This window comes from Lagenorhynchus albirostris, chromosome 11 (assembly GCF_949774975.1).
Source record: "Lagenorhynchus albirostris chromosome 11, mLagAlb1.1, whole genome shotgun sequence".
Taxonomy (NCBI): domain Eukaryota; kingdom Metazoa; phylum Chordata; class Mammalia; order Artiodactyla; family Delphinidae; genus Lagenorhynchus; species Lagenorhynchus albirostris.
The window spans coordinates 21,874,026-21,900,871 of NC_083105.1; the positions used below are offsets into that span (position 1 = coordinate 21,874,026).

Below are 26,846 nucleotides of genomic sequence, written 5' to 3' on the forward strand. Positions count from 1 at the left end.
TTGCTTTTAGATCTATGATTTATTTTTAAGTGAATTTTTGTATACGATGTGGTGAGGATATACAGTTTTGTTTTGGATATGGTATGGCCTAAGGATATCCATTTGTTCCAACACAATTTTTTGATAAGACTGTTCGTTCTTTAATGAATTGCTGTTGCACCTGTGTCAAAATCACTTACATATATGTGTAGGTGGACTTTCTATTCCTCTGTTCTCTTCAAATAATCTATCTTTAATACCATACAATGTCTTGTTTACTATAGTTTTATCATAGTCTTGAAGTCAGGTAGTGTAAGTATCCAACTTTGTTCTTCTTTTTCAGAGTTGCTTTGGCTATCCTACGTCCTTTGTATTTCCATATGAATTTTAGAATTAGTGAATTTCTACAAAAAAATCTTGCTGGGATTCTGATTGCATTGTATTGAATCTAAAGATAAATCTGTGGAAAATTAACATCATAAAAATATTTAGTCTTCTGATTCATGAACTTGATATTATCTCACCATTTGTTTAGGTCCTCTTTAACTTTTCACAGCAATATTTTGTAGTTTTTAGTGTACAACTTTGCACATATTTTGTCAAATTTATTCTTAAGTATTTAATATTTTTCTTGATATAGTAAATGATATTTAAAAAAATTTTGATTTCTAATAGTTCTTTGCTAGCATATAGAAATATAGTTGACTTTTACCTGTTGAGTTGTTTCTTGCAAGCTTGCTAAACACACTTTTTTGGTTGTGGTTTTTTTTTTTTTTTGAGTAAGGTTTTCCTTTTTTTTAAACATTTTATTTTGAAATAATTTTAGATTTATGGAAGTATTATGAAGAAAGGTCAGAGTTCCCTATATTTTTTACAGAGCTTCCCCTAATTAAACACAATTTTAATTTTAGTAGCTTTTTTTGTAGATTTCATGGGATTTTTTACGTACATGACTGTGTTGTCTTCAACTAAAGATAGATTTTCTTCTTTCTTTACAATCTGGATGTCTTTTATTTCCTTTTCTTTTCACTGCATTTCTAGCCACTACATTGGCTAAAATCTCTGGTACAAAAAAGTTTTTTGACTGCGTACATTATAGTTATTGGTGGTATATGACAAGGTAGGGCTCTCTGAGCCCCTCCCATTCTTTAAGTGGTCTGGGATTGAAACTGTATTGAGAATGGGAGATTCTCAGTGTGTTGGGGGATTGAGTTGGGGCAAGGACTCCCCAGCAGCTGAGCATATCTCTATTCCTCTCATGTTCTTGCTGTGGCTGGTGGCCCAGAGGGCTTTTACTCCTTGGAGGCCATGTGGATCATCAGTCCACTGCCCTATTACTGTAGCCAAATCCATGGTCCTACCAGGAAATGAGCTTGACAAAGTGGTTATTGAGGGCAATGCAAACCACGGTATCAAGGGTGAAAGAGTGGGTGTCACTGGTAAAGTTGCAGGAGACAGCAAGATTTTCAGTGTAGGCCAGGATGCTCTTTAGTGGGCCCTCTGATGCCTGCTTCACCACCTTTTTGGTGTCATTATATTTGCAACTTTCTCCAGATGGCAAGTCAGATCTATGATCATCATACTGTTGGTGGGGACACAGAAGGCCATGCCAGTATGCTTCCTCTTCACCTCAGGGATGACTTTGCCAACAATCTTGGCAGTGCTAGTAGATGCCAAAATGATGTTTTGGGAAACCCTGTGGCTGTCACTGTATAGTTTCCCAGAGGGGCCATCAATTTTCAGTCTTCTGGGTGGCAGTGATGGCATTGACTGTGGTCATGAATCCCTCTAAGATGCCAAAGTTGTCATGGTTACCTTGGCCAGGGGTGCCAGGCAGTTGATGGTGCAGGAGGCATTGCTGACAATCTTGAGGGAGTTGACATACTTCTCATGGTTTATGCCCATCACAAACATGGGGGTTTCAGCAAAAGGGGCAGAGATGATGACCCTTTTGGCTCCACCCTTCAAGCGAACCTTAGCTTACTCCAAGGTAGTGAAAACATGAGTGGACTTCACCATGTATCCAGCAGCAGCATCACCCCGTTTGACATTGGCAGGATCTCATTACTGGAAGATGGAGATGGACTTTTCATTGATGACAAGCTTCCCAGTTTCAACCTTGACTGTGCCATCAAACTTGCCATGGGTAGAATCACATTGAAACATGTAGACCATGAAGTTGGGGTCTACGAAGGGTCATTGACGGCAACATTTTTCACTTTGCCAGAGTTAAAAGCAGCCCTGGTGACCAGATATCTGATACAGACAAATCCATTTACTCCAATCTTCACTATCATGTCTTAGGGATGCAGCTGGCACTGCACAGGAAAATCAGCTGTCTGTTGAATGAAGAAAAACAGAGAGCCTCCGGAAACATATTGAGTAGAAGTGGGAAACAGACATAACTTGCCCTGTTCTTGATCTTAAGGGGAATACATTCAGTCTTTCATCATTAAGATTATGTTAGCTATAAGTTTTTTGTAGATGTATTTTATAGGTTGATGAAATTTCCTTCTATTCCCAGTTTAGTAACAGTTTTTATTAGGAATTGATGTTGGAGTTTGGCAAGTACTATTTCCATATCTGTTGAGATAATAATGATTTTTCTGTTTTAGTTTGTTAATATAGTAATTTATGAATGTTAAAACAAATTTGCATTCCTGAAATAAACTCCATTTCATCATGGTGTAGTGTTCTTTTCATATATTGTTGGATTCAACTTGCTAGAATTTTGCTGAGAATTTTTGCTTCTGTATTCACGAGTGATATATTGATCTGTAGTTCTTTCTTGTCATATGTCTTTGGTGTCATCGAATATTAGGCAGTATTTGTGCCTCTTCAATATTTTGGAATGATTTTTGTAGAACTGATACTATTTCTTTCTTAAATATCTGGCGTAATTCCCCATTGAAGCCACCTGGACCTGGACGTTTTTATTTTGTTTTGTGGGGAACGTTTTGTAACCACAAGTTCAAGTTCAGTTTCCTTAATAGATGTAGGGCTATTCAGGTGATCCTATTTTTAAAAATGAGTTTTGGTGGTTTGTGTTTTTCAAGAAACTTGCCCATTTCACCTAAGTTTTTTAATTTATTGGTATAAAGTTATTAAAAATATTTTCTTACTGTTCATATTTTTAGAATATGTAGTGATATTACCTCTCTGCTCCTAATTTAGTAATTTGTATCTTCTATTTTAATCCTTATCAGTTTGCCTATAGATTTTTAAATTTTATAGAGTATTTTAAAGAATCCCTTTTTGATTTCATTGATTGTCTCTATTGTTATCCTGTTTTCTTTTTCACTGGTTTCCTTTCTTCTGCTTACTTTGGGGTTAATATGCTCTTCTTTTCCTGTTTTTTAAAGTGGAAGCTGAGGTCATCAATGTGGGACCTTTCTCTGATCTATCAGTGTCATTTTAATACTATACATTTTTCTTTAAGTACTACTTTAGTTGCATCCCCAAAGTTTTGATATTTTGTGTTTTCTTTCTCTTTCAGTTGTAAATACATTCCAAAATCTTTTTGATATCTTCTTTGACTTATGTGTTATTCAGTTTCTAATATTTGTGGATATTAAAGATACCTTTTGGTGAACGATTTTTAATTTAATTGGAGTCAGAGAATATAGTTTTGTGATTTGAATCTTTTATTTAAAATTTTTTTAAACATCTTTATTGGAGTATAATTGTTTTACAATGGTGTGTTAGTTTCTGCTTTATAACAAAGTGAATCAGCTATACATATACATATATCACAATATCTCATCCCTCTTGCATCTCCCTCCCACCCTCCCTATCCCATCCCTTTAGGTGGTCACAAAGCACAGAGCTGATCTCCCTATGCTATGCGGGGGCTTCCGACTAGCTATCTTTTTACATTTGGTAGTATATATAAGTCTATGCCACTCTCTCATTTCACCCAGCATACCCTTCCCCCTCCCAGTGTCCTCAAGTCCATTCTCTATGTCTTTATTCCAGTCCTGCCCCTAGGTTCTTCAGAACCATTTTTTTTTTTTTTAGATTCCATATATATGTGCTAGCATACGGTATTTGTTTTTCTGTTTCTGACTTACTTCACTCTGTATGACAGATTCTAGGTCCATCCACCTCACTACAAATAACTCAATTTCGTTTCTTTTTATGGCTGAGTAATATTCCACTGTATATATATGCCACATCTTCTTTATCCATTCATCTGTCGATGGACACTTAGGTTGCTTCCATGTCCTGGCTATTGTAAATAGAGCTGCAGTGAACATTGTGGTACATGACTCTTTTTGAATTATGGTTTTCTCAGGGTATATGCCCAGTAGTGAGATTGCTGGGTCCTATGGTAGTTCTATTTTTAGTTTTTTAAGGAAACTCCATACTGTTCTCCATAGTGGCTGTATCATTTACATTCCCACCAACAGTGCCAGAGGGTTCCCTTTTCTCCACACCCTCTCCAGCATTTACTGTTTGTAGATTTTTTGATGATGGCCCTTCTGACCGGTGTGAGGTGATACCTCATTGTAGTTTTGATTTCCATTTCTCTAATGATTAGTGATGTTGAGCATCCTTTCATGTGTTTGTTGGCAATCTGTATACCTTCTTTGGAGAAATGTCTATTTAGGTTTTCTGCCCATTTTTGGATTGGGTTGTTTTGTTTATATTGAGCTGCATGAGCTGCTTGTATATTTTGGAGATTAATCCTTTGTCAGTTGCTTTGTCGGCAAATATTTTCTCCCATTCTGAGGGTTTTCTTTTTGTCCTGTTTATGGTTTCCTTTGCTTTGCAAAAGCTTTTAAATTTCATTAGGTCCCATTTGTTTATTTTTGTTTTTATTTCCATTTCTTTAGGAGATGGGTTAAAAAGGATCTTGCTGTGATTTATGTCATAGAGTGTTCTGCCTATGTTTTCTTCTAAGAGTTTTATAGTGTCTGGCCTTACATTTAGGTCTTAATCCATTTTGAGTTTATTTTTGTGTATGGTGTTAGGGAGTGTTCTAATTTCTTTCTTTTACATGTAGCTTTCCAGTTTTCCCCGCACTACTTATTGAAGAGACTGTCTTTTCTCCATTGTATATTCTTGCCTTCTTTATCAAAAATAAGGTGACCGTAGGTGCGTGGGTGTATCTCTGGGCTTTCTATCCTGTTCCATTGATCTGTATTTCTGTTTATGTGCCAGTACCATACTGTCTTGATTACTGTAGCTTTGTAGTATATTCTGAAGTCCAGGAGCCTGATTCCTCCAGCTCCATTTTTCTTTCTCAAGATTGCTTTGGCTATTCGTGATCTTTTGTGTTTCCATACATATTGTGCAATTTTTTGTTCTAGTTTTGTGAAAAATGCCATTGGTAGTTTGATAGGGATTGCATTGAATCTGTAGATTGCTTTGGGTAGTATAGTCATTTTCACAATGTTGATTCTTCCAATCCAGGAACCTGGTATATCTCTCCATCTGTTGATATCATCTTTAATTTCTTTCACCAGTGTCTTATAGTTTTCTGCATACAGGTCTTTTGTCTCCTTAGTTAGGTTTATTCCTAGGTATTTTATTCTTTTTGTTGCAAAGGTAAATGGGAGTGTTTTCTTAATTTCTCTTTCAGATTTTTCATCATTAGTGGATAGGAATGCAAAAGATGTCTGTGCATTAATTTTGTATCCTGCTACTTTACCAAATTCATTGATTAGCTCTAGTAGTTTTCTGGTAACATCTTTAGGATTCTCTATGTATAGTATCATGTCATCTGCAAACAGTGACAGTTTTACTTCTTCTTTTCCAGTTTGGATTCCTTTTATTTCTTTTTGTTCTCTGATTGCTGTGGCTAAAACTTCCAAAACTGTGTTGAATAATAGTGGTGAGAGTGGACAACCTTGTCTTTTTCCTGATCTTAGAGGAAATGGTTTCCGTTTTTCACCATTTAGAATGATGTTGGTTGTGTGTTTCTCATGTGTGGCCTTTGTTATGCTGAGGTATGTTCCCTATGTGCCTGCTTTCTGGAGGGTTTTTATCATAAGTGGATGTTGGATTTTGTCGGAAGCTTTTTCCGCATCTATTGAGATGATCATATGGATTTCTCCTTCAATTTGTTAATATGGTTTATCACATTGGTTGATTTGCATATATTGAAGAATCCTTGCATTCCTGGGATAAACCCTACTTGATCATGGTGTATGATCCTTTTAATGTGCTGTTGGATTCTGTTTGCTAGTATTTGTTGAGGATTTTTGTATCTATGTTCATCCGTGATATTGGTCTGTAGTTTTCTTTTTTGTGCCATCTTTGTCTGGTTTTGGTATCAGGGTGATGGTGGCCTCATAGAATGAGTTTGGGAGTGTTCCTCCCTCTGCTGTATTTTGGAAGTGTTTGAGAAGGATAGTTGTTAGGTCGTCTGTAAATGTTTGATAGAATTCACCTGTGAAGCCATCTGGTCCTGGGCTTTTGTTTGTTGGAAAATTTTTAATCACAGTCAGAATTTCTGTGCTTGTGATTTGTCTGTTTATATTTTCTGTTTATTCCTGGTTCAGTCTTGGAAGGTTGTCGTTTTCTAAGAATTTGTCTAATTCTTCCAGGTTGTCCATTTTAGTGGCATATAGTTGCTTGTAGTAATCTCTCATGATCCTTTGTATTTCTGCAGTGTCAGTTGTTACTTCTCCTTTTTCATTTCTAATTCTACTGATTTGAGTCTTCTTTTTTTTCTTGATGAGTCTGGCTAATGGCTTATCTTCACAGAGAACCAGCTTTTAGTTTTTTTGATCTTTGCTGTTGTTTTCTTCATTTATTTTTCGTTTATGTCTAATGTGGTCTTTGTGATTTCTTTCCTTTTGCTAACTTTGGGGTTTTTTTTTTGTTCTTCTCTAGTTGCTTTAGGTGTAAGGTGAGGTTGTTTATTTGAGACGTTTCTTGTTTCTTGAGGATTCTATTGCTATAAACTTCTGTCTTAGAAGTGCTTTTGCTGCATCCCATAGGTCTTGGGTCATCCTGTTTTCATTGTCATTTGTGTCTAGGTATTTTTTGATTTCCTCTTTGATTTCTTCAGTGATCTCTTGGTTATAAGTAGTGTATTGTCTAGCTTCCATGTGTTTGTGTTTTTTACAGAGTTTTTTCTGTAATTGATATCTAGTCTCATAGCACTGTGGTCAGAAAAGATACTTGATACGATTTCAATTTTCTTAAATTTACCAAGGCTTGATTTGTGACCCAAGGTATGATCTATCCTGGAGAATGTTCCATGAGCACTTGAGAAGAAAGTGTATTCTCTTGTTTTTGGATGGAATGTCCTATAAATATCAATTAAGTTCATCTTGTTTAATGTGTCATTTAAATTTTGTGTTTCCTCATTTATTTTCATTTTGGATGATCTGTCCATTGGTGACAGTGGGGTGTTAAAAGTCCCCTACTGTGATTGTGTTACTGTTGATTTCCCCTTTTATGGCTGTTAGCATTTGCCTTATGTATTGAGGTGCTCCTACTTTGGGTGCATAAATATTTACAATTGTTATATCTTCTTCTTGGATTGATCCCTTGATCATTATGTAGTGTCCTTCTTTGTGTCTTGTAATGGTCTTTATTTTAAAGTTTATTTTGTCTGATATGAGAATTGCTACTCCAGCTTTCTTGTGATTTTCATTTGCATGGAATATCTTTTTTCATCCCCTCACTTTCAGTCTGTATGTGTCCCTAGGGCTGAAGTGGGTCTCTCATAGACAGCATATATATATGGGTCTTGTTTTTGTATCCATTCAGCCAGTCTGTTTCTTTTGGTTGGAGCATTTAATCCATTTACATTTAGGATAATTGTCGCTATGTATGTTCCTATTACCATTTTCTTAATTGTTATGGGTTTATTTTTGTAGGTCTTTTCCTTCTCTTGTGTTTCCTGCCTAGAGAAGTTCCTTTAACATTTGTTGTAATGCTGGTTTGGTGGTGCTGAATTCTCTTAACTTTTACTTGTCTGTAAAGGTTTTAATTTCTCTGTTGAAGTTGAATGTGATCCTTGCTGTGTAGAGTAATCTTGGTTGTAGGTTTTTCCCTTTCATCACTTTCAGTATGTACTGCCTCTCCCTTCTGGCTTGCAGAGTTTCTGCTGAAAGATCACCTGTTAACCTTATGGGGATTCCCTTGTATGTTAATTGTTGTTTTTCCCTTGATGCTTTTAATATATTTTCTTTGTATTTAATTTTTGTTAGTCTGATTAATATGTGTCTTGGCATGTTTCTCCTTGGTTTTATCCTGTATGGGACTCTCTGTTATACCTGGACTTTTTGAGTCTTTCGTTTCCCATATTAGGGACGTGTTCAACTGTAAAATCTTGAAATATTTTCTCAGTCCCCTTCTTTTCCTCTTCTTCTGCTGGGACCCCTATAATTGGAATGTTGGTGTGTTTAATGTTGTCCAATGGGTCTCTGAGAGTGTCCTCCATTCTTTTCCTTCTTTTTTCTTTATTCTGCTCTGCGGTAGTTATTTCCACTATTTTATCTTCGAAGTCACTTATCCGTTCTTCTGCCTCAGTTATTCTGCTATTGATCCCTTCTACAGAATTTTTAAGTTCATTTATTGTGTTGTTCATCATTGTTTGTTTGCTCTTTAATTCTTCTAGGTCCTTGTTAAACGTTCTTGTATTTTCTCCATTCTTTTTCCAAGATTTTGGATCATCTTTACTGTCATTATTCTGAATTCTTTTCCAGGTAGACTGCCTGTTTCCTCTTCATTTGTTTGTTCTGGTGGGTTTTTACCTTACTCTTTCATCTGTTGTGTGTTTCTGTGTTGTCTTATTTCGCTTCACTTACTGTGTTTTGGGTCTCCTTTTCGCAGGCTGCAGATCCCTAGTTCCCGTAATTTTTGGTGTTGCCCGCAGTGGCTAAGGTTGGTTCGGTGTGTTGTGTAGGCTTCCTGGTGGAGGGACTAGTGCCTGTGTTCTGGTGGACGAGGCTGGATCTTGTCTTTCTGGTGGGTAGGACTGCATCTGGTTCTGTGTTTTTGGGTGTCTATGACCTTATGATTTTAGGCAGCCTCTCTGCTAATGGATGGGGTTGTGTTCCTGTCTTGCTAGTCATTTGGCATAGGGTTTCCAGCACTGTGGCTTGCTGGTCGTTGAGTGGAGCTGGGTCTTAGCCTTGAGATGGAGATCTCTGGGGGAGCTTTCACCATTTGATATTACATGGAGCCGGGAGGTCTCTGGTGGACCAATGTCCTGAACTCGGCTCTCCCACATCAGAGGCCCAACTCTGACACCCAGCCAGAGCACGAAGACCCTGTCAGCCATATGGCTCAGAAGAAAAATGAGAAAAAAAGAAAGAAAAATAAAATAAAGTTATTAAAATAAAAAAATTATTGAAAATTTAAAAAATTAAAAAATAAGAAAAAAAAGGAAGAAAAATACAATGGACAGACAGAACCCTAGGCCAAATGGTAAAAGCAAAGCCATATAGACAAAATCATACAAAGAAGCATACACATACACACTCACAAAAAGAGAAAAACAAAAAAAAAATATATATATTAAAAAAAAAAAGGAAGCGAACAACCAAATCAATAAACAAATCTAATGATAATAAAGTCTAAATAGTAAAGTAAAATAAACATAAAACCAGAAACAAATTAGATGCAGAAAGCAAACCTCAAGTCTACAGTTGCTCCCAAAGTGTACTGCGTCAATTTTGGGATGATTAGTTGTCTATTCAGGTAATCTACAGATGCAGGGTACATCAAGTTGATTGTGGAGATATATCCCGTGCTCCTGAGGCTGCTGGGAGAAATTTCTGTTTCTCTTCTTTGTACTGCTCCTGGCGTTCAGAATTTGGCCCTGCCTCTGCGTGTAGGTCACCTGAGGGTGTCTGTTCTTCGCTCAGACAGGACGGGGTTAAAGTAACAGCTGATTAGGGGGCTCTGGCTTACTCATTTGGGGGGGTGGGAGGGGTACGGAATGTGCGGAGAACCTGCAGTGGCAGAGGCCGGTGTGATGTTGCAACAGCCTTAGGCACGCCGTGCGTTCTCCTGGGGAAGTTGTCCCTGGATCACAGGACCCTGGCAGTGGCGGCCTGCAGAGACTTTTGGGAAGGGAGGTGTGGATAGTGACCTGTGCTTGCACACAGCGTTCTTGGTGGCTGCAGCAGCAGCCTTAGCCTCTCACGCCTGTCTCTGGTGTCCACGCTGATAGCCGTGGCTCGTGCCCGTTTCTGGAGCTCATTTAGGCGGTGCTCTGAATCCCTTCTCCTTGCGCACCCCAAAACGGTGTTCTCTTGCCTCTTTAGCAGGTCCAGATTTTCCCCAGACTCCCTCCCGGCTAAGTTGTGGTGCACTAGCCCCCTTCAGGCTGTGTTCACGCAGCCAACCCCAGTCCTCTCCCTGGGATCTGACCTCCGAAGCTTGAAGCTCGAGCCTTAGCTCCCAGCTCCCGTCCGCCCCGGGTGGAGGGGGCAGACAAGCCTCTCGGGCTGGTGAGTGCTGGTCGGTACCAATCGTCTGTGCGGGAATCTCTCCGTTTTCCTCTGCATCCCTGTTGCTGCGCTCTCCTCCGTGGTTCTGAAGCTTCCCCGTGTCGCCCAACCCCCGTCTTCACCAGTGAAGGGGCTTCCTAGTGTGTGGAAACTTTTCCTCCTTCACAGCTCTCTCCCAGAGGGGCAGGTCCCGTCCCTAATTCTTTTGTCTGTGTTTTTTCTTTTGCCCTCCCCAGGTACGTGGGGGAGTTTCTTGCCTTTTGGGAAGTCTGAGGTTTTCTGCCAGCGTTCAGTAGGTGTTCCATAGGGGTTGTTCCGTACATAGATGTATTTCTGATGTATTTGTGGGGTGGAAGGTGATCTCCAAGTCTTAGTCCTCTGGCATCTTGTACGTCTCCCTTCTGAATCTTGTAGATTTATTGAGATTTATGATCCACAATATGGAATATATTGGTAAATGTCTTGTGTTCACTTGAAAAGAATATGTATTCAGGTATTATTGGGTAAGTGTTCTATAAATGTCAGTTACATCAAATTGGTTGGTAGTGTTATTTAATTCTTGTATACCCTTAATGATTTTTTGTTTACTTGTCCTATCAATTATTGAGAGAGACGTATTGAAATCTCCAGGTGTCAGTGACTAGGTCTCTCTCTCTTTGCAGTTGTATCAGTTTTTTGCTTCATGTATTTTGAAGTTCTGTTGTTAGAGGCAAAAAACACTTAGGATTCCCATATTCTTCAGATAAATCGACATCTTTGTCATTCTGAAATGATTTTCTTTATCCCTTGTAATATTCTTAGCTTTGAAATCTGGTTTGTCCAATGTTAATATAGTTATTCAGCTTATTTTGATTAGTGTTAGTATGATTTTTCTGTCCTTTACTTTTTTTTCTATTTGTATCTCTATATTTAAAGTGAATTTCATTTAGTAAGTATATAGTTGGGTCTTACTTTCTTTAATCCAGTCTGATGATTTTTCTTTTTTCATTGGGGTGCTCAGACTATTAATAGTTAATGTAATTATTGATATGGTTATGGTTATTGATATGGTTAAATCTGTCATCTAACAATTTGCTTTGTATTTGTCTTACGTATTCTTTGTTCCTCTTTTCTGCTTTTTTTTCTTTTGCCTCTTTTGGATTTTTTTTAATGATTTCATAAATTATTTTAAATAAGTACATTCCATTGTTTTAACACTTCTGTTTTACCTGTGGCTTATTTATTCATTAAAAATAATCCTTTATTTGATTTTTAAATTTATATAATTTAGCACACATTTATTAAATAGCTGTTGTATTCAGTACTTAGAGAAAGAGTTATTGGAGTAGGTGAATCTTGATCATGGCTTTGAAGGAATGGTAAGGTATGATTGGTTAGAGAAGCTATTGTAGGTTAGTAGAAGGGCATGATTAAAGGCACAGTGGTGGAAATTAATAGAGCAAGATGGGTGAGCTAGCAGGAGGAACAAAAGTATAAAAATTTTAAAAATGTAATAGGAGATTGAAAATGCTTCAAGGATTGATTAAAGAAAAGGATTGGTAAAAACCTAACAATCTTAATGAAATTGTAAAACATATGCACATTTTATAACTTTACTTGTTTAACTGTCACTTTTTTTATTCTCAGGAAGTAAGCTACCATTAAAGAAAAAACCACTGAATTGAAATAAGGTTAAGATCAAAATAATGTTAAATCCTTACAACTGACTAATTATATTTGGCCATTAATTTCCTCAAGACCTTTTTAATTACCAAATAAATTGTTTAACTCTTATGTAACTTGATTGTTTTTTTTTAACAGTTTCCTGTTTTAAATTGTATAATGCTCTCTCTTGGTTTTATTTACTCTTGGACAACTCTCAATGTCCTTCATATAACCTTTTTCCTGTGCTGGACCCTCCAGTATTGTTAATATCCATGGTTCTATTGTCTGTCCCATATTTTTCTTTCTTTCTTTTTCCTCACAATGTACTTTCATATAGTTCTCTGACAGTTTCAGTGAGGGCTGGGAGGTTTTCAGATTTTTGAGCTGCCTTGAACTTTGGACTGTCTACCCAAGTCAGGTTTGATTTTTTTTTTTAACCAGTGATTGATTTTAATTAATATCAACCTTTGAGAAAAGGTTTCACCTTGCCCCCATATACAAATTATCCACTGAGGTATTTGAGTCTGATGGCCTCCCTCTTAAAGAGTCTGATATCAGGCACTCCCTTGGTTTTACCTTCTATTTAATAATAATTTGTTCTAACAATTTGTTGAACTATGTTCTAACAAATATAATAGATGCTAGTACTATGTTCAACTACTGCCATAAGAGCTTTGTAGGTATTGATTTATTTGATTCTCACAGCATTATAAGGTAGTACTATTATTATCATCTCTATTTTTCAGACGAGGAATTGAATTTCAGAGAGGTTAAACACTTCATGCAGGGCTACCCCCAGCAAGTAATGGAGTCAGGTGTTTGAACTCAGGTAGTCTAACTTCAGGGCCATGCTTCTAACTAGATATTTTTATAATCTTCTGGAAATCCTTCCTTTTATGTAAGTATGTCAGATAATTAAAATTCAGTGTCTCCAAACCTGAAGTCATTGTTTGCTTTCCATCTGCACTGTCTTCCCCAAGGAAATTTGTTTCTCTTTTCACATCTTAGTTAATGTTGTCGTTTTCCTTTTGGTCATTTAGGCATTAAATTTGAGTCATTCTCAAATGATTCAGAAAGTGCTACTACTTTCTCCTTCCTTCAATTGATCCCTGCATCTTATTGATTTGTCCTTTTAATAACTGTTGAAAAAGTACATTCTGTTCATTTTCATTGTCTCAACTTAGTTAAAGTCAGTTGTGATCTCTCATTTGGAATAGCTATTCATTCTCTTCTCAGAGATGCTTGTGTGCTCTCTGGTACCTTGATTATCTTAGCACTCTGTAATTGTTAGCTTATGTGTCTCTCTTCTCCATTAGACTCTGTTCTCGTAAAGAAGGACCGTGAATTATGATTTTGTACTCTCAATGCCTATCTTAATATGTCACATACAATTGGTGTACAATAAATATTTTGTGAATACATGAATTAGTTTGTCATTAGATGTTAGTTTTGATGGCTTTGATAACTGTTTTTGTTTTGTTTTTTATTTTGGTCTACTTTTGGAAAAGTGTCTTTCAATGCCTAATTTTTTCAAAAGCTGTACATAGTTTCTGTAATTGTAGTGATCAAGGATAAAATGGATTCTTTCATGTAGTTACATGTTATCTTCAGAATATATTGTATAGTAAAATAACTTCAAAACTGTTAGAATCTTTTTATGGTTTGTGATAGTCCAAATCTTTAATTATATTTTCAAGAATGAAATATGTATTATATTCACTTAGTAGCAATGGAACAGAAAGAAGTGTTTATATTCTTTACCTATGCAAAAATATAATTTATATAAACCACTGCCATCTCAGAATGAGTGTGTTAAAAAGGAGTAAGCAGGTGTCATAAATCTTTATTCTTGGTAAAGAATATAATAGTTGAATGTTAATTGCATCCAATATTTAAGTAATGACAGAAAGTGATAGGGAATTTTTGGGTCCAAATTTAATGCATGGCAGTGGGCCTGCATTTACTAATTTCTGAAGGTAGCTATATTCCCTGATAATTTCCCTGCATCAAATAAATGAAGATATTGTTCTGAGGGGAATGCACAAAAGGTGGCAGTTGTTTTCTACATAAGTAAAATTTTCATATGCAACATGCTGCTGACTGTGGGACTATCAGGCTTCTTTTTGTTTTTCAAAGCACCATTCTGCTTAACTGTTAACTCTGTGCTTGTGCTTTATTTGCAGCATCTGGCGAGGCCCCAATGTGAACTGCACAGACAGTTCGGGTTACACTGCTTTACACCATGCAGCCTTAAATGGACATAAGTAAGTGCCACTTATTTGGACTGGAATCTTTGTGTATTTAGTTACATGTGATTTAGTTAATTATGTCTGATGGTACCTGTCTCATGTTGCCATGAGTCCCCTGGGCTTAGATGAATTTGGAGAGGCACCAGGTGTTCAATACCTGACAAGTTGGAAGTGGTAGGAATGTTGCTGAGATGATTATGTGCAGAGTGTAAGTCAAGTCAAATATCACACAGGGAAAATGGAAGAAGTGACAGAACCATGTTAGTCGTGTGTACCTTTGGTGAGGGAATGGGATACCTCACTTAATGACACCTCCCTACTTTTTTGGGTGTCTTCACCAAATATGGGATTATTCACTAGGAGTGAACTCTTTAATAGAGTCTTGCTGTTATAAGGCATAGGCACTTACATGAACTACTTCAAAATCCTCAAACTAAGCTAAAATGCTTTGTCTGTGTCCTTCATGGATGGTCTTTCAGGTTTTAAACTTCTTTAACCTGTTTTTCAGAAGGAAAGTGACCCTGTTCATGTGTCTCCCCTCCTATGTGTTTTTCCTTTGCTTTAATGATTCAAGTTAGTCTTTTCAGATCTGGATCATTTCATTTCACTTCAGTTTTATTAGATGTGGTAATTACTGCCTTAAAAGTGCTAGTTACCTTTTATTTTCGCACTTAACATTTCTTTCATTCTGTGAATTGAGACACAAGGGACTTAGTTATACTTGATCACATTTTAAGGCCTTAAAGCTCTCATGGAAGAAACATCATTTTTGTCATTATTTATCATTATGACGTTTTAATCTAACTTATTGCATAAATTGAACATTATCATTCTGTTTGAAGAATCATACAAATTATATAAAATACCATGAACTGAATGTTTCATCACTTAGATTTTTAGTATTGGAATTCCCAAATTATATTTCTTTTCACCCACTCCTGATTCTTTATTATATCAACTTATACCATCTAACTTAGAACTTTTTATTTTGCCGAGTGTTTTTCAGCTATATGCTATCCTTCTGTAGAGTGGAAAATGTGTCCAGATCCCTAACATCTGAATCTTTTAAAGGAATTACTATTTATTCTTCTTTGTACCTGAGTCATCAGGAGTGAAATCTATTAAATAAGCCCAAGCTGGCTTCTTTGGCCATCTTAGTTGTAGATTCAGGGTGGTACCATATTTCTTAGTTCCAATGGGGAAGACAAACTATCAAATGTAATGGACAGAAGATCTTGAGCTTGACCATTTGAGCTATACAACTTTTCTTGTTCTATCTCAGCTTGGCATTATAAGTATTTCTCAAAATAATATTGTCCCCAAATACACATATCGCTTCTTGATTTTCAGTGAAGTTTTTAGTAAATGTTACTGGTTTATACATGACATCCTTTGAAGTTCTAACCATTGAGATATATTTCTCTGAGGCCTCTTGCATAATCCTTTTTTTTTTTTGTGGTACGCGGGCCTCTCACTGTTGTGGCCTCTCCCGTTGCGGAGCACAAGCTCCGGACGCGCAGGCTCAGCGGCCATGGCTCACGGGCCCAGCTGCTCCGCGGTATGTGGGATCCTCCCAGACTGGGGCACGAACCCATGTCCCCTGCATCGGCAGGCGAAGTCTCAACCACTGCGCCGCCAGGGAAGCCCTCTTGCATAATTCTTAGTTTTTATTGGCAGTATACAAAGTGAGGATAATTTAAGTGATTGAATAGCAATCATTAAAATTATCAGAAAGAGATGAGGCTTTGACTGTATATCTTTTAAGATCTCTCTAATTGCAGATGTTCTCTGAGAATTATATATCTCTGCTTTGCTTTTATATAAAGGTCTCATTTATCTTTTCTTTTAAACTCTTTCTAGAAAGATTTTGCTTAGTGTCATTCTGTAGGTATTGGAAAAAAGCAGGAAAATTCTAATCCCATCTCTCCCTCCCTGCTAGTTATGTGACCTTGAGCCATTTCATTAACCTATTTAGGCCTCAGTTCAGTGTACTGAATACAGTGGCTGCATATTTTTTGTTGTTACTTCCAATTATAACATTTTATGATACACTGTTTTATTATTGTTTGCGGCTCAGTTATGTACTATGATGTTACAATTCTGAAATTTGGATTTTCATCTAGAGTATAAAATTTCTTGATTTTAAATGATTTAAGTTACCAAGGACTTTTAAAATTAGAGATCATTTATTCTACCCTGCCCTCCTCACTTCTTTCATTTTATAAATGGAGAAACAAGACCATTCTGGATAAGTGACTTAGTGGCCACTTAGTTATTAAGGTGGGGCTGTTTCTAGAGTCTAAGTGTTCCTGGTTCCAAGTGTATGCTTTTACCAGTACTTCACATTATATCCCCTCTGTGGCTGTATGCACATCAGTTTTCTAAATTCTTGTTGGTTTTTCTCTGTCACATTATGTATTTCTTGTTCCTGTTATCAACAAGTAGTGTGTTCTCATGGAATGCTGGTTTAAATATTGGCATAAGAAAAGATATTTGACGGATAAAAAAGTGTCATAGAATATACCTCAGAGCCAGAGGAGAATGGTTTTTCTTTTCTTTGTCTTTGCTATTCTCACTTAGCATAGGTAATAAACTATTGTGTTGTATTCTTCCCAAGCAAAAGACATTTTTTTATGTCATAGACATTCTTCTGTGTCAGCATAGAAACACATCATTTCTATCTTTATTCCTGCTGCTTTATATCCATCAGCTCTAGGTTGTTTTCATAAGCATTACGATTTCTAGGCTGAAGTTCATGGAATTATAGAGCTGGAAGAAATATTACAGAGTCCTATAGTTTATTCTTTTGCTTTGGGCACACGCTTTCCCCTTCCCTCCAATATATAATCTATGGCCTTGTGATTCCCCTGGTGGTCCAGTGGCTAAGACTCCGCACTCCCAATGCAGGGGGCCCGGGTTCGATCCCTGGTCAGGGAACTAGATCCCACATGCTGCAACTAAGATCTAGCATGCCTCAACTAAAGATCCTGTGTGGCACAACTAAAAGATCTCACATGCTGCAACTGAAGATCCCACATGCCGCAACGAAGGTCCCATGTGCCACAACTAAGACCCAGTGCAGAAATTAAAAAAAAAAACTATGGCCTTCATACTACATATTAAGCCTGTATCCTCTTTATTTTGTATGTTTTATTGGGAGTTATTATTTATCAATGGTAGTTAATCTACAAGTGGAGCAGCATTTTATACCTGAAATACATTATTTTATAATGAACAATTCATCTCCACTTAGCCACATCAGGACACAATAGAAAATGTAATGTACTCTGGTGATTTCTGAGTCATTTGTAATTACAGATTAGAAAATTTTTACCTTCAAATGATATAAAAAACATGGTCAGTAGAACAAATTTAACTAGTGATGATTATAAATAAATTATTTCAATAGATAGGCTAGAGATTTTTCTCTTTTTCAAAATACGGAGGATTCATTGTCTCGCTCATGTATTTCTACTGCAAATTTGATTCACTTAATTCTCTTCTGAATAGCAATTAGCCAGGTTTCCTCCCTCCTTCCCTCACTCCTTCCCTTTTCTTCCTTCTTCATGCCTTTCTTATTTCCCTCTCTTCCTCTGTCCTTCTTTTCTTTCTTCTTTCCTTTCCCCCTGTCTTTTTAACTAATAATCTTATCACTCCCTGTAAGGTTTTACTAAACCTGTATATTCATGTTTCATTTCAATTCTCCTTCTTTTCTTAGCAACTTGCTCCTTTTTTTTTTAAAGTTCCATCTCATTAAACTATGTTGGGTACGTTGTAATTCTTGGCTACTGTTTTAGAAAATGTCAGTACTAAATTGTTATTGTATCTTTGAAATATGTATGTTATTTGTTATGTGCAGGGTTAAAAATATTTTCTGTTCTCACTTCTCATTCTTTAAATATTTAATGCTTGAATCCTAGACTCCATTATCTATAATCCAAATTGTATCTCAAATTGTATTTCGAATCCACATAGTAAGCTATCTGCTGCACTTTTGATTTGCTCAGAGTAGGCTTTCTAATGAAAGAAGGGTACTTTCTCTAAAAATTTGTTTAATCTAGTCCATGAAATTGCCCTTTGAGTCGCCTACAAATATCTTTGGTTGATTGCTTCTTTCTTGGATAAGGCTATTAACTAGTTAAACTTTGGCTTTATTCACTCTATCTGGAAATCTGTGAGAGTGAATTCAGTATATAAAGGAGCTCCAGTTAGAAAATGGAGTGTATTGTCCTAAAGGCTTTTGACCATGTTGAACACATTTTCAACTTTATTTTCATTAAGAAGAAGTAAAGTCTTCAAGAAAGTGTGAAATCAAGAGGGCCTTCATGAATTTGAGAATTTCATTAGTTTGTTAATACTACATCCATATGAAGATGATTTGCATTTATTTCAAAATTCTTTGCATTACCAACAAATACAGGAGGATGGAACAAAATAAATGTCTTTGGTTAATTATAGGGAAAACTTGCTGTTGAGGTAAAGAAATTTGAGTGTTGAATCTTCCCAATTAATTTAATTTTGCTCAGAACATATACTGAACTTCTTAAAAGACATTTCATATTAATCAGAAGTATTATTTATGTCTGTCAGAAAATGAAACAACTTAAACATAGTAGCAAAAGTCAATACTTTTAGAATTCCTGTTTTTACTTGAACTTACATATATTAGCCTCAAGCTACAAAATGTTGCAGTGATTTAAGTTGGATTATTATTAAATTTAATTTGATATTTTTGTTTTTTTCCTGGGAAATGGAATTATTTTTCCTGTGATCTCATCAACTACATTTATTTTAGTGTTTTGGAACATTTCTTATTTATCAAACGCTGTTAAGAAAGAATGCCACTTTAAGATATAGGGATTACTTCTTTGCTTGCTATTCTGTAGACAGTGTTCATTAATATAACTTAATATTTCATGCCAGGTAACCAAGTATGGTCAAAATATTCATTTCTGGATACCTCTGGAAGATATAAGATGCAACTTAAATAAAAATTTAAAAATAGGTGTTAACTAGGCTTATTATGGTGATCAGTTTGCAGTATATACATATATCAGATCATTATGTTGTATACTTGAAACTAAAGTCCTGTTATATGTCAATTATATCTCAAAAACAAAACAAAAAAAACCTTGATTTGGTGGGATCCTGTATTAACTACTCTTCTTGTTTAGACATTAAAGAAAGTACCTGAAATTTAATTTGCTCTTGATGAGCCTGGATGAAAAAGGCCTGTTTAATACATATTGCTTGTCATATACAAGGGATATACAATCATAAGAAATTAATGACACTATATTGATTAATATTTTGCTTAAGATTCAGCAAGACTAACAGGCACTTATTTGAGCAAAGATATAACTTTATATTTCACAGATATGTTTTCACGTTAGAAATCTGAGCTCAACCAGTTTATTAGCTGGTATCTCTGAACAAGATGACAGTCTCAACTTAAATAAAAATTTAAAAATAAATTTAAATTTAAAAATAAATTTAATAAGATATTTATTTAATAAAATGAATAAACTTCAAAAAACTGAAATAAAAATAATAGTATTTATTTAGGAGATTGGTGTTCACCAAAGATAATTTCATAAACATGAAGGTTTTTCTTTTCTGATTTAGATGATAGTAATACTATACAATACAAATGATCAGTATTATTCAGTTTTTTCACTATGTCATACATCTTCCTGATAGATAAAGAATGAATGCATATCACATACATTATTAGAAAATGTCAACAAAAATTGAGCCAAATAACAAATGAAATTCTGAATGGTTTGAGTGAGAGTAAAAGAAAATAGTATTGATGATCCCATCAAACTTTTCTTTACTCCCAGAAAGGAAATGCTTTTAGAAATTTCAGACTTTTTTTTTTTTTTTTTTGCTTAGGCTTTGAGGGATGAAATTAAAACCCTTCACGTAATTGTCTTTCTTGCTATATGAATTTGGAGAAGGCTGGTTTTTTTGTAGGATAAATCCTACTTGTTACATCCAGGTATTTAACTGTGCTTCCTTTGGTATTATTTTAACTTTTATTTAAATGCTGATATATTTCAGTTAAAAAAAATCACTAGAATTGTTCAATCTTGCAGTAAACTGCTTTAAGAATAGTTTTTGATTGTGTACAGTTTTGTAGTCATTTTCCTTTCTCATTTGATTCACACCAAAACTCTTTGAGACTGGCAACAATATGTAATCTCTAAATTCTATTTTAACAATATCTGAAAGAGAGACAGAGGTTATTTGAATTGTCCAAGGTAGCCAAGTTAGTAAGTACTAGTGGAAAGTTGGGACTTCAAACCAGATCTTCTGGTTCTCAGCTGCTTTTGTTATTCATAAGTATTGAATTCTTTTTACCACTTTGTAAGTTATTTATCTCAGAATGGATGACCCTATATAACAACTTTTACGTGGCAGAGAGGTGAGAAGAAGCATAGAAACTGGACAAACTTCAGGTTTTCTTCTGATTTTCAGACTGTTTTTGACAAAGGTGATTGAAGGAAGCATTTTTACTTTTAAAGGATTTTATTTTTATTTGGGGCAAGAACTAATATTTGTATAGTGTTTTACTGTTTATTGAGTGGCTTCTCTTTTATGTTCTCGTTTACTGTTCTTACCAGTCTTGAGCAACAGGCACTATTATTATTATTTATATTATTTTCTACAGGAAAGAAAAACAAAAATGAGACTAAATAATACTCTAGGGGTCATATCATTAGGTAGTTTGCATAGCTGGGACTTTAAATTCAAGTCATTTAAATTCAAAGCTTATAAAATAATACTGATTTTAGAAAAGAAATGTTAAAATGAGGTTTATTTTTATTTTCTCTGAAATCTTATCATTAGAAACTGCGTCAGTGATAGTATTTGTCTCATAAATGAATTTCCCTCTTAAAATCATTTCTTAGCCTTGGAGGAGGAAGGTGAAAGAGTGCACAAGTATAAACAACACACATTCAAAGTATGTCCTGTGCCATGGCTAAAAGTTATTAAATTTTTTTTTCAACCTTGGGCTTATACTGCAGGGTCTCTTTCCTACTGTGCTGCTTTCTCTTTTATATGTATCTTCAATCCCTTATTCCAGTTCTCTGTAGGGATGACGTGTAAACTCCCTAAATGTCTCTTGGTAGTATAACTTCTTTTTTGTAAACAGGGAGTTTGCTTGCACCTCAACTCTTCCTTCAGACTAAATCTCAGATACAGGTTATCTGGAAATACTCCCTTTTTGAAAAAGATGAGAGGAGGTATTCTTTTAAGTTATTTGACTAAATTCGTTCAGTTAATAAAATTAGATAAATTTTGCTGAAATGAATTCTATTAGGTAGTTTTATGGTTAGTCAGTGCTCTGTGTGTGTATGGTGGTGGCTTGTTCCAGGTAAGTAAAATAGCCAAATGCTGAAGAGGCAAACTCTTAAACCCAATTGTATGTCTCGGTACCTTGAATGATTACTATAAATTGCCAGCCAGTATCTAGTATACTTTTATAATTATCTGTTTAATAAATGCTGCATTGTTCAGCATATTTTCTTTTCTGTTGTATTCTTTTGGTTTTTCTACTTCTTAGGGACATAGTTCTCAAACTGCTTCAATATGAGGCATCAACAAATGTAGCAGACAACAAAGGTTATTTTCCTATTCACCTGGCTGCCTGGAAAGGAGATGTGGAAATTGTGAAGATTCTTATTCATCATGGACCATCGCATTCCAGAGTCAACGAACAGGTGCACTTGACAAATATTTGCTCATGCTATGATTTTTCGAGAGTTTTGCGGAGCCAAAGACACATTGAAAAATTGATTATTTCTATCTTTACCCTGCCAAAGACCTTTCTACTGCTGAATTTCCTAAAGGAGAAAGTTGAAAACTTCTTTGGCATTTGTATATGGTACAAATGGTACAAATATGGTACATTGGCACTAAGCTGGACATTTGTAAAGATATTTGTTAACAAGAAAATCCCACATAAAGGAAGTAGTTGTAGTATTTTTGCCTGCTTTACGTAAGCATCCATTTTATATTTATTGAATATTTAAAGATATAACAGAATTCACATTTGTAATGTGAATTAGTTTTTCTTAATAAAATTTTAAATGCTAAAATGGTGACAACTATCATTTGCATAATGCTTTACCATTTACATAGCACTTTCACATTAAGTACAGTTTTGTGAATTAAAATGCAAAATACAATGTATACAGTTGCTAGTCACACATTAAATTAAAAATTTCCTGTATGTGTAGAGATTATATCTATATCTACACATACATATATATATATATATACACACACACATACACACACACACACACACCCGCCCAGAGTAAGTTGAGTAAAAAAAAAGCAGCAGGACGTTACTGATAGATAAAGTCAAAATATTTACAAGTACATAGTATCCATGTTACATATAATGCATATATTTAAAAAGTAATGCCATTCTCGGTATTCTAAATAAATAAGACCACAGATTCCAGAAAGTAAAATACAGTCCTCTAGTACAGTATAACAAACATCTTGGGCTCTGAATGCCCCCTACTGTTCCCATTTTGTAAAACCATATTTGAAAACCAGCATGTAGTCCAACAACTGAATTACAAATATGGCATTAAGCTGCAGGTTGGCAGTTATCCAATATCAATGGAAGTAGGTTACTCCAGGGTAAGCACATCTAATGAAGTACAATTAGCATATTGTTCAAATGGATACAGACTTTGCAGACCTTTGACTGAAATTCAGATTAAAGAATAAAAAGTAACACTTGCCAGCTGTGAACAGCAAAGGGAAGAAAAATGTATATTTTTTTCTTACATCAAAAGGTAGTTGTATAAAGAACTAATCAAGAAAAATGTTTTATTAATTGGAACACTGTCATTAATATTTATTGCAATAAAATGTCTGTTTACAGGTTACAAAATACAGAATATTTTTATGAGAATACACTCATTAATTCAAATCTATAAGAAATGACAGATATGGCTATCTTTATTGGCATAACATGCTAAAAGGAAATTTATGAGAATGCTAACTGTTTCTCAGAAAACCAAGTTAAAAGATCATTTGTGGAATGAGCCATCTGGTGGTTATTCTTAAAACTGTCTGAATGCCCCAAAGCAAACCTGAAATAATAAGATGGAAAAACAAACCAAGATTAAGCAAGGGAATGTTAGCTTCTTCAAACAATATTTTTTAAATGACATAAAAATAAGAAAGAAAAACCCTAGAATTTATTTACATTTGAAAGCTGAATACTTTATATGGCATATAACTGTAATGGTGTGTTTTAAATAGAAAGTTATTTTTTGTGATGTTGAATAAATTTAAATATAAAAAAGGTTTTTTTGAGGTGATTGGACTTCAGAATTCCTTTTTCACTTCTCTTGCTTTATGTTGTGGTTTCTATTGGAAACAAGTTGAAATTTCTTGAGGTTTTTAATACCATGCTTTCAGTATTTTTTGTTTGTTACTATGTATATACGCTTTTAGTGCTGACATAGTTCTCTCATTCAATGTCATTTCTTCTAAAAGTTTCTGATGTCGGAATTTTGTTTTCACAGGTAAATTCTGATTTTAGCTTTATTTCTTTTTTCCCCACGAATGGGACAGAAATATGCTAATTAATCATAAGCCTTTATGTATTTAAGCAATAGAGGGCAGGAATGAAAATGGTAATGAACATTTATTGAGACCTATGATAACCAGGCACTGTGCTAAGCACTTTTACCTGTGATATGTTAGTTACTTAGTTCTCGCAATCCTCTGAAGTGATTTTTATCACTTCCATTTTATAGATGGGAAATCAGGCTCAGTAAAGCTAAGTAACTCTTCTAAGTTCACACATTACTGAGTGACTTAAACTGAGACTTGTATTCAGATCTCTGTAATTCCAGAGCCCTCCACAATAGCACATTGGTATTCTAAGTGGTAAATCCTATCACTTATGGAGTGTTTACTATATGCCAGGCATTGTGCAGAGTACTTCATCTACATTATCTTTCTAAGCTCTACCACAGCCTGATGAGGTACGTGTTAATTACTGTTCCTACCTTATATATGGGGAAAGTACCTTAGAGAGATTAAGTAACTTGCCCATGATATCACAGCTTCTAAAAAATGCAGCCAGTATTTGAATTCAGGTTTTTCTGATCCAAAGCCCAAGCTTTTAACCAGTAATACACTATGTTATAATGTTAAAATTATGCATAACTGTCAGGGTTTCATTCTGATTTCTGAATGCTGTCTTTGGTTTCTAATACAACTTTCTTTAAAAGTAACTCTACCTTATGTTTTAATGTTTAAAGCTTATAAGGCATTTTCCTATATGTTATCTCTTTTGGTTTACAAGCTGTGTTCTAAGGTTATAGGGAAGGTAATATTCTAATTTTACAGTAAGATAAGTTAAGAGAGATAGAGTGATTTATTGTTGCTAATAAGTACGTGTTAGCACTTCAACCTGGATCACCATTTTATACTGCCTTAGAATTAGTGGTCAACTTAGGGTGACATAATTTTGAAAATAAAGTGGACTCTGCCCTGATTTTTATAATTGCCACATCCTTCCTGTCTTTTGTCAACAGGTTTATTTCCTTTCTTCTGATGTTATGTGTGTTTTCAATTTATATTTCTCTGTATATTCGTTTCCCTCCTGCCTTTCCTTCCTCTTTCCTTTTTGTCCACCTTCTCTTCCTCTTTTCTTCTGTATTTTAACATTAGAGCAAAAACCAGAGGAGCCTTATCTCATAAGTATATTCCCTTGCCATTCACCAGAACTCAAATCCAACTAGTGTTAGATAGTTTCCATTAGTTTGACTTTGAAGTAAGATCTTTGGTAAATAACTTTTGTTAGCCAGTTTCATACTGCCACCCATTGTCTGGAAGTATCCTAATTTTTCAGAGAACACTCATCTGGTAAAAAAGAAGGAATTCAAAACAGTTTAAGAATATTTAATGTAGACATACTAGCAATTATTAACTGGTGCTTTATCACAGCCTATTTATTTCAAATTGGATTTTTTTAGACCACTAGTGAGTATGGACATGAGTATACAACCATGCCTTTTTGTAAAGGTAGCACAGTTGTGGTCTTCACTGACGTGACAAGCCAAGTGTGTGTTTGATATTACAGATAAACTCTATGAACATTTTCTCCTGAGTAAGACTTGAATGATTGAAATAACTTTTTCTTGAGATCTGAACAGTGATAACTGGAGTTAATAGAAAAATTTCAATTTTGCACTTATAATTTCCTAGGCTAAGGCCTTTGCAAAGGTAGAGAGGTCTTTGAGGTATTGTTTCATAATTTACTTTTCTTTTCCTCAAAGAGGGAGTATATCTTAAAAAATGAGATTGAATCTCTTTTCAACCAATGGGAAATTTGGTTTGGTCAGGAGGCATATTTCTATATCATATTTTCATGGTTTAAGGTAATAAGATTGATTTTTAAATCAGGTTTATAAAACTTGGCCAGATAATAAAATCAGGGAGTGCAAGCCTCTATGTTGTCAGTCTGTAAGGAAATAGACTATGATAACACATTTAAACTAAGAACAGGAATGGCTCACCCAAAATGCTGGAAAAAACAATACCTCCAGCTAGATTCCCCATCTGTCAGATCTTAACTTTTTGTTGACTGTCTTCAAGGAGTAGCTTTTCCTTTGCGTTTGGCCTTCAGATGCCCTCTTCTGATACTTGTTTTGGAAAAGTAAAGTAGTAAGAAGACTTTTCTGTGCTTTTTTTCCCCCATCACTCCTCTTTTTAAGTTTTCAAATCTTCTCTCTACTCTCAACTTACTTATCTGCATTGTTTTATCATCCAGAGCAAGGCTGAGTTACTTTCTGGAACGATAAGATTTGTTTGGGTTTGTACCCTTAGAACAGCTATCTAAGCAGTTACTTCCTATTTCAACTCAGTTGATGTTCTTTTGGGAAAAATCTATAGAAATTCTGCTTTCAGATCACTAGCTCCATGTTTTTCTTCTTTGGCAATAAAGAAACACATGGCAGGCAGTGTGGTACAGTGGAAAGAGCATAAATGGGTTTTTGATTCTGATGGATACAGGTTCCAAAAGATACTGAATCTGCTTGGGCATGTAATTTAACTTTTTTGTATTTTAGTTTCCTCATCCATGAAGTGGAGATGTTAATACCAATCTTGTAGGATCATTTGTAGGAGTTAAAGGAGACAATGTATGTAAAGTTTTTAGACACTCAGCAAATGGTAGTAGTAATAGTTTCTATTGTGGAAGATGGTATTAAAAGTACCAACTTTGGGTCTAGGCTATTTAGGTTCAAATTCTGGCCCCAATACTAAATGGCTGTATAATTGAAGGGCAATTATTCAGCTACTTACTACCTCAGTTTCCTCATCTGTAAAATGGGGATAATGATAATAATATTTATCTCCTAGTGAGGATTAGATGAGTAAACATGAAATGCAACTGTACCTGGCACATAGTGATAGCTATGATAATGACTCTGATGATGAAATCCTCCCTTGCTCCCTAGAACCCTCATTTAGGACATTGCATTTTTGTTACTAAAATTTCTTGTTCACATAT

At 35.2% G+C, this 26,846-nt stretch overlaps 1 protein-coding gene and 1 pseudogene across 6 annotated transcripts in view; one reads left to right on the forward strand and one right to left on the reverse strand.

Moving 5' to 3' along the window:
• Positions 1-26,846, forward strand: part of ANKS1B (ankyrin repeat and sterile alpha motif domain containing 1B) — a 1,163,439-nt gene that overhangs the window by 158,923 nt on the left and 977,670 nt on the right. For all 6 annotated transcript variants that reach the window (XM_060164617.1, XM_060164618.1, XM_060164622.1 and 3 more), the window contains exons 2-3: positions 14,225-14,305; positions 21,861-22,017. In XM_060164617.1, the coding sequence (XP_060020600.1) occupies positions 14,225-14,305; positions 21,861-22,017 (238 nt within the window). The remainder of the gene's footprint in view (positions 1-14,224; positions 14,306-21,860; positions 22,018-26,846) is intronic.
• LOC132528657 (glyceraldehyde-3-phosphate dehydrogenase-like) lies at positions 1,272-2,297 on the reverse strand (annotated as a pseudogene).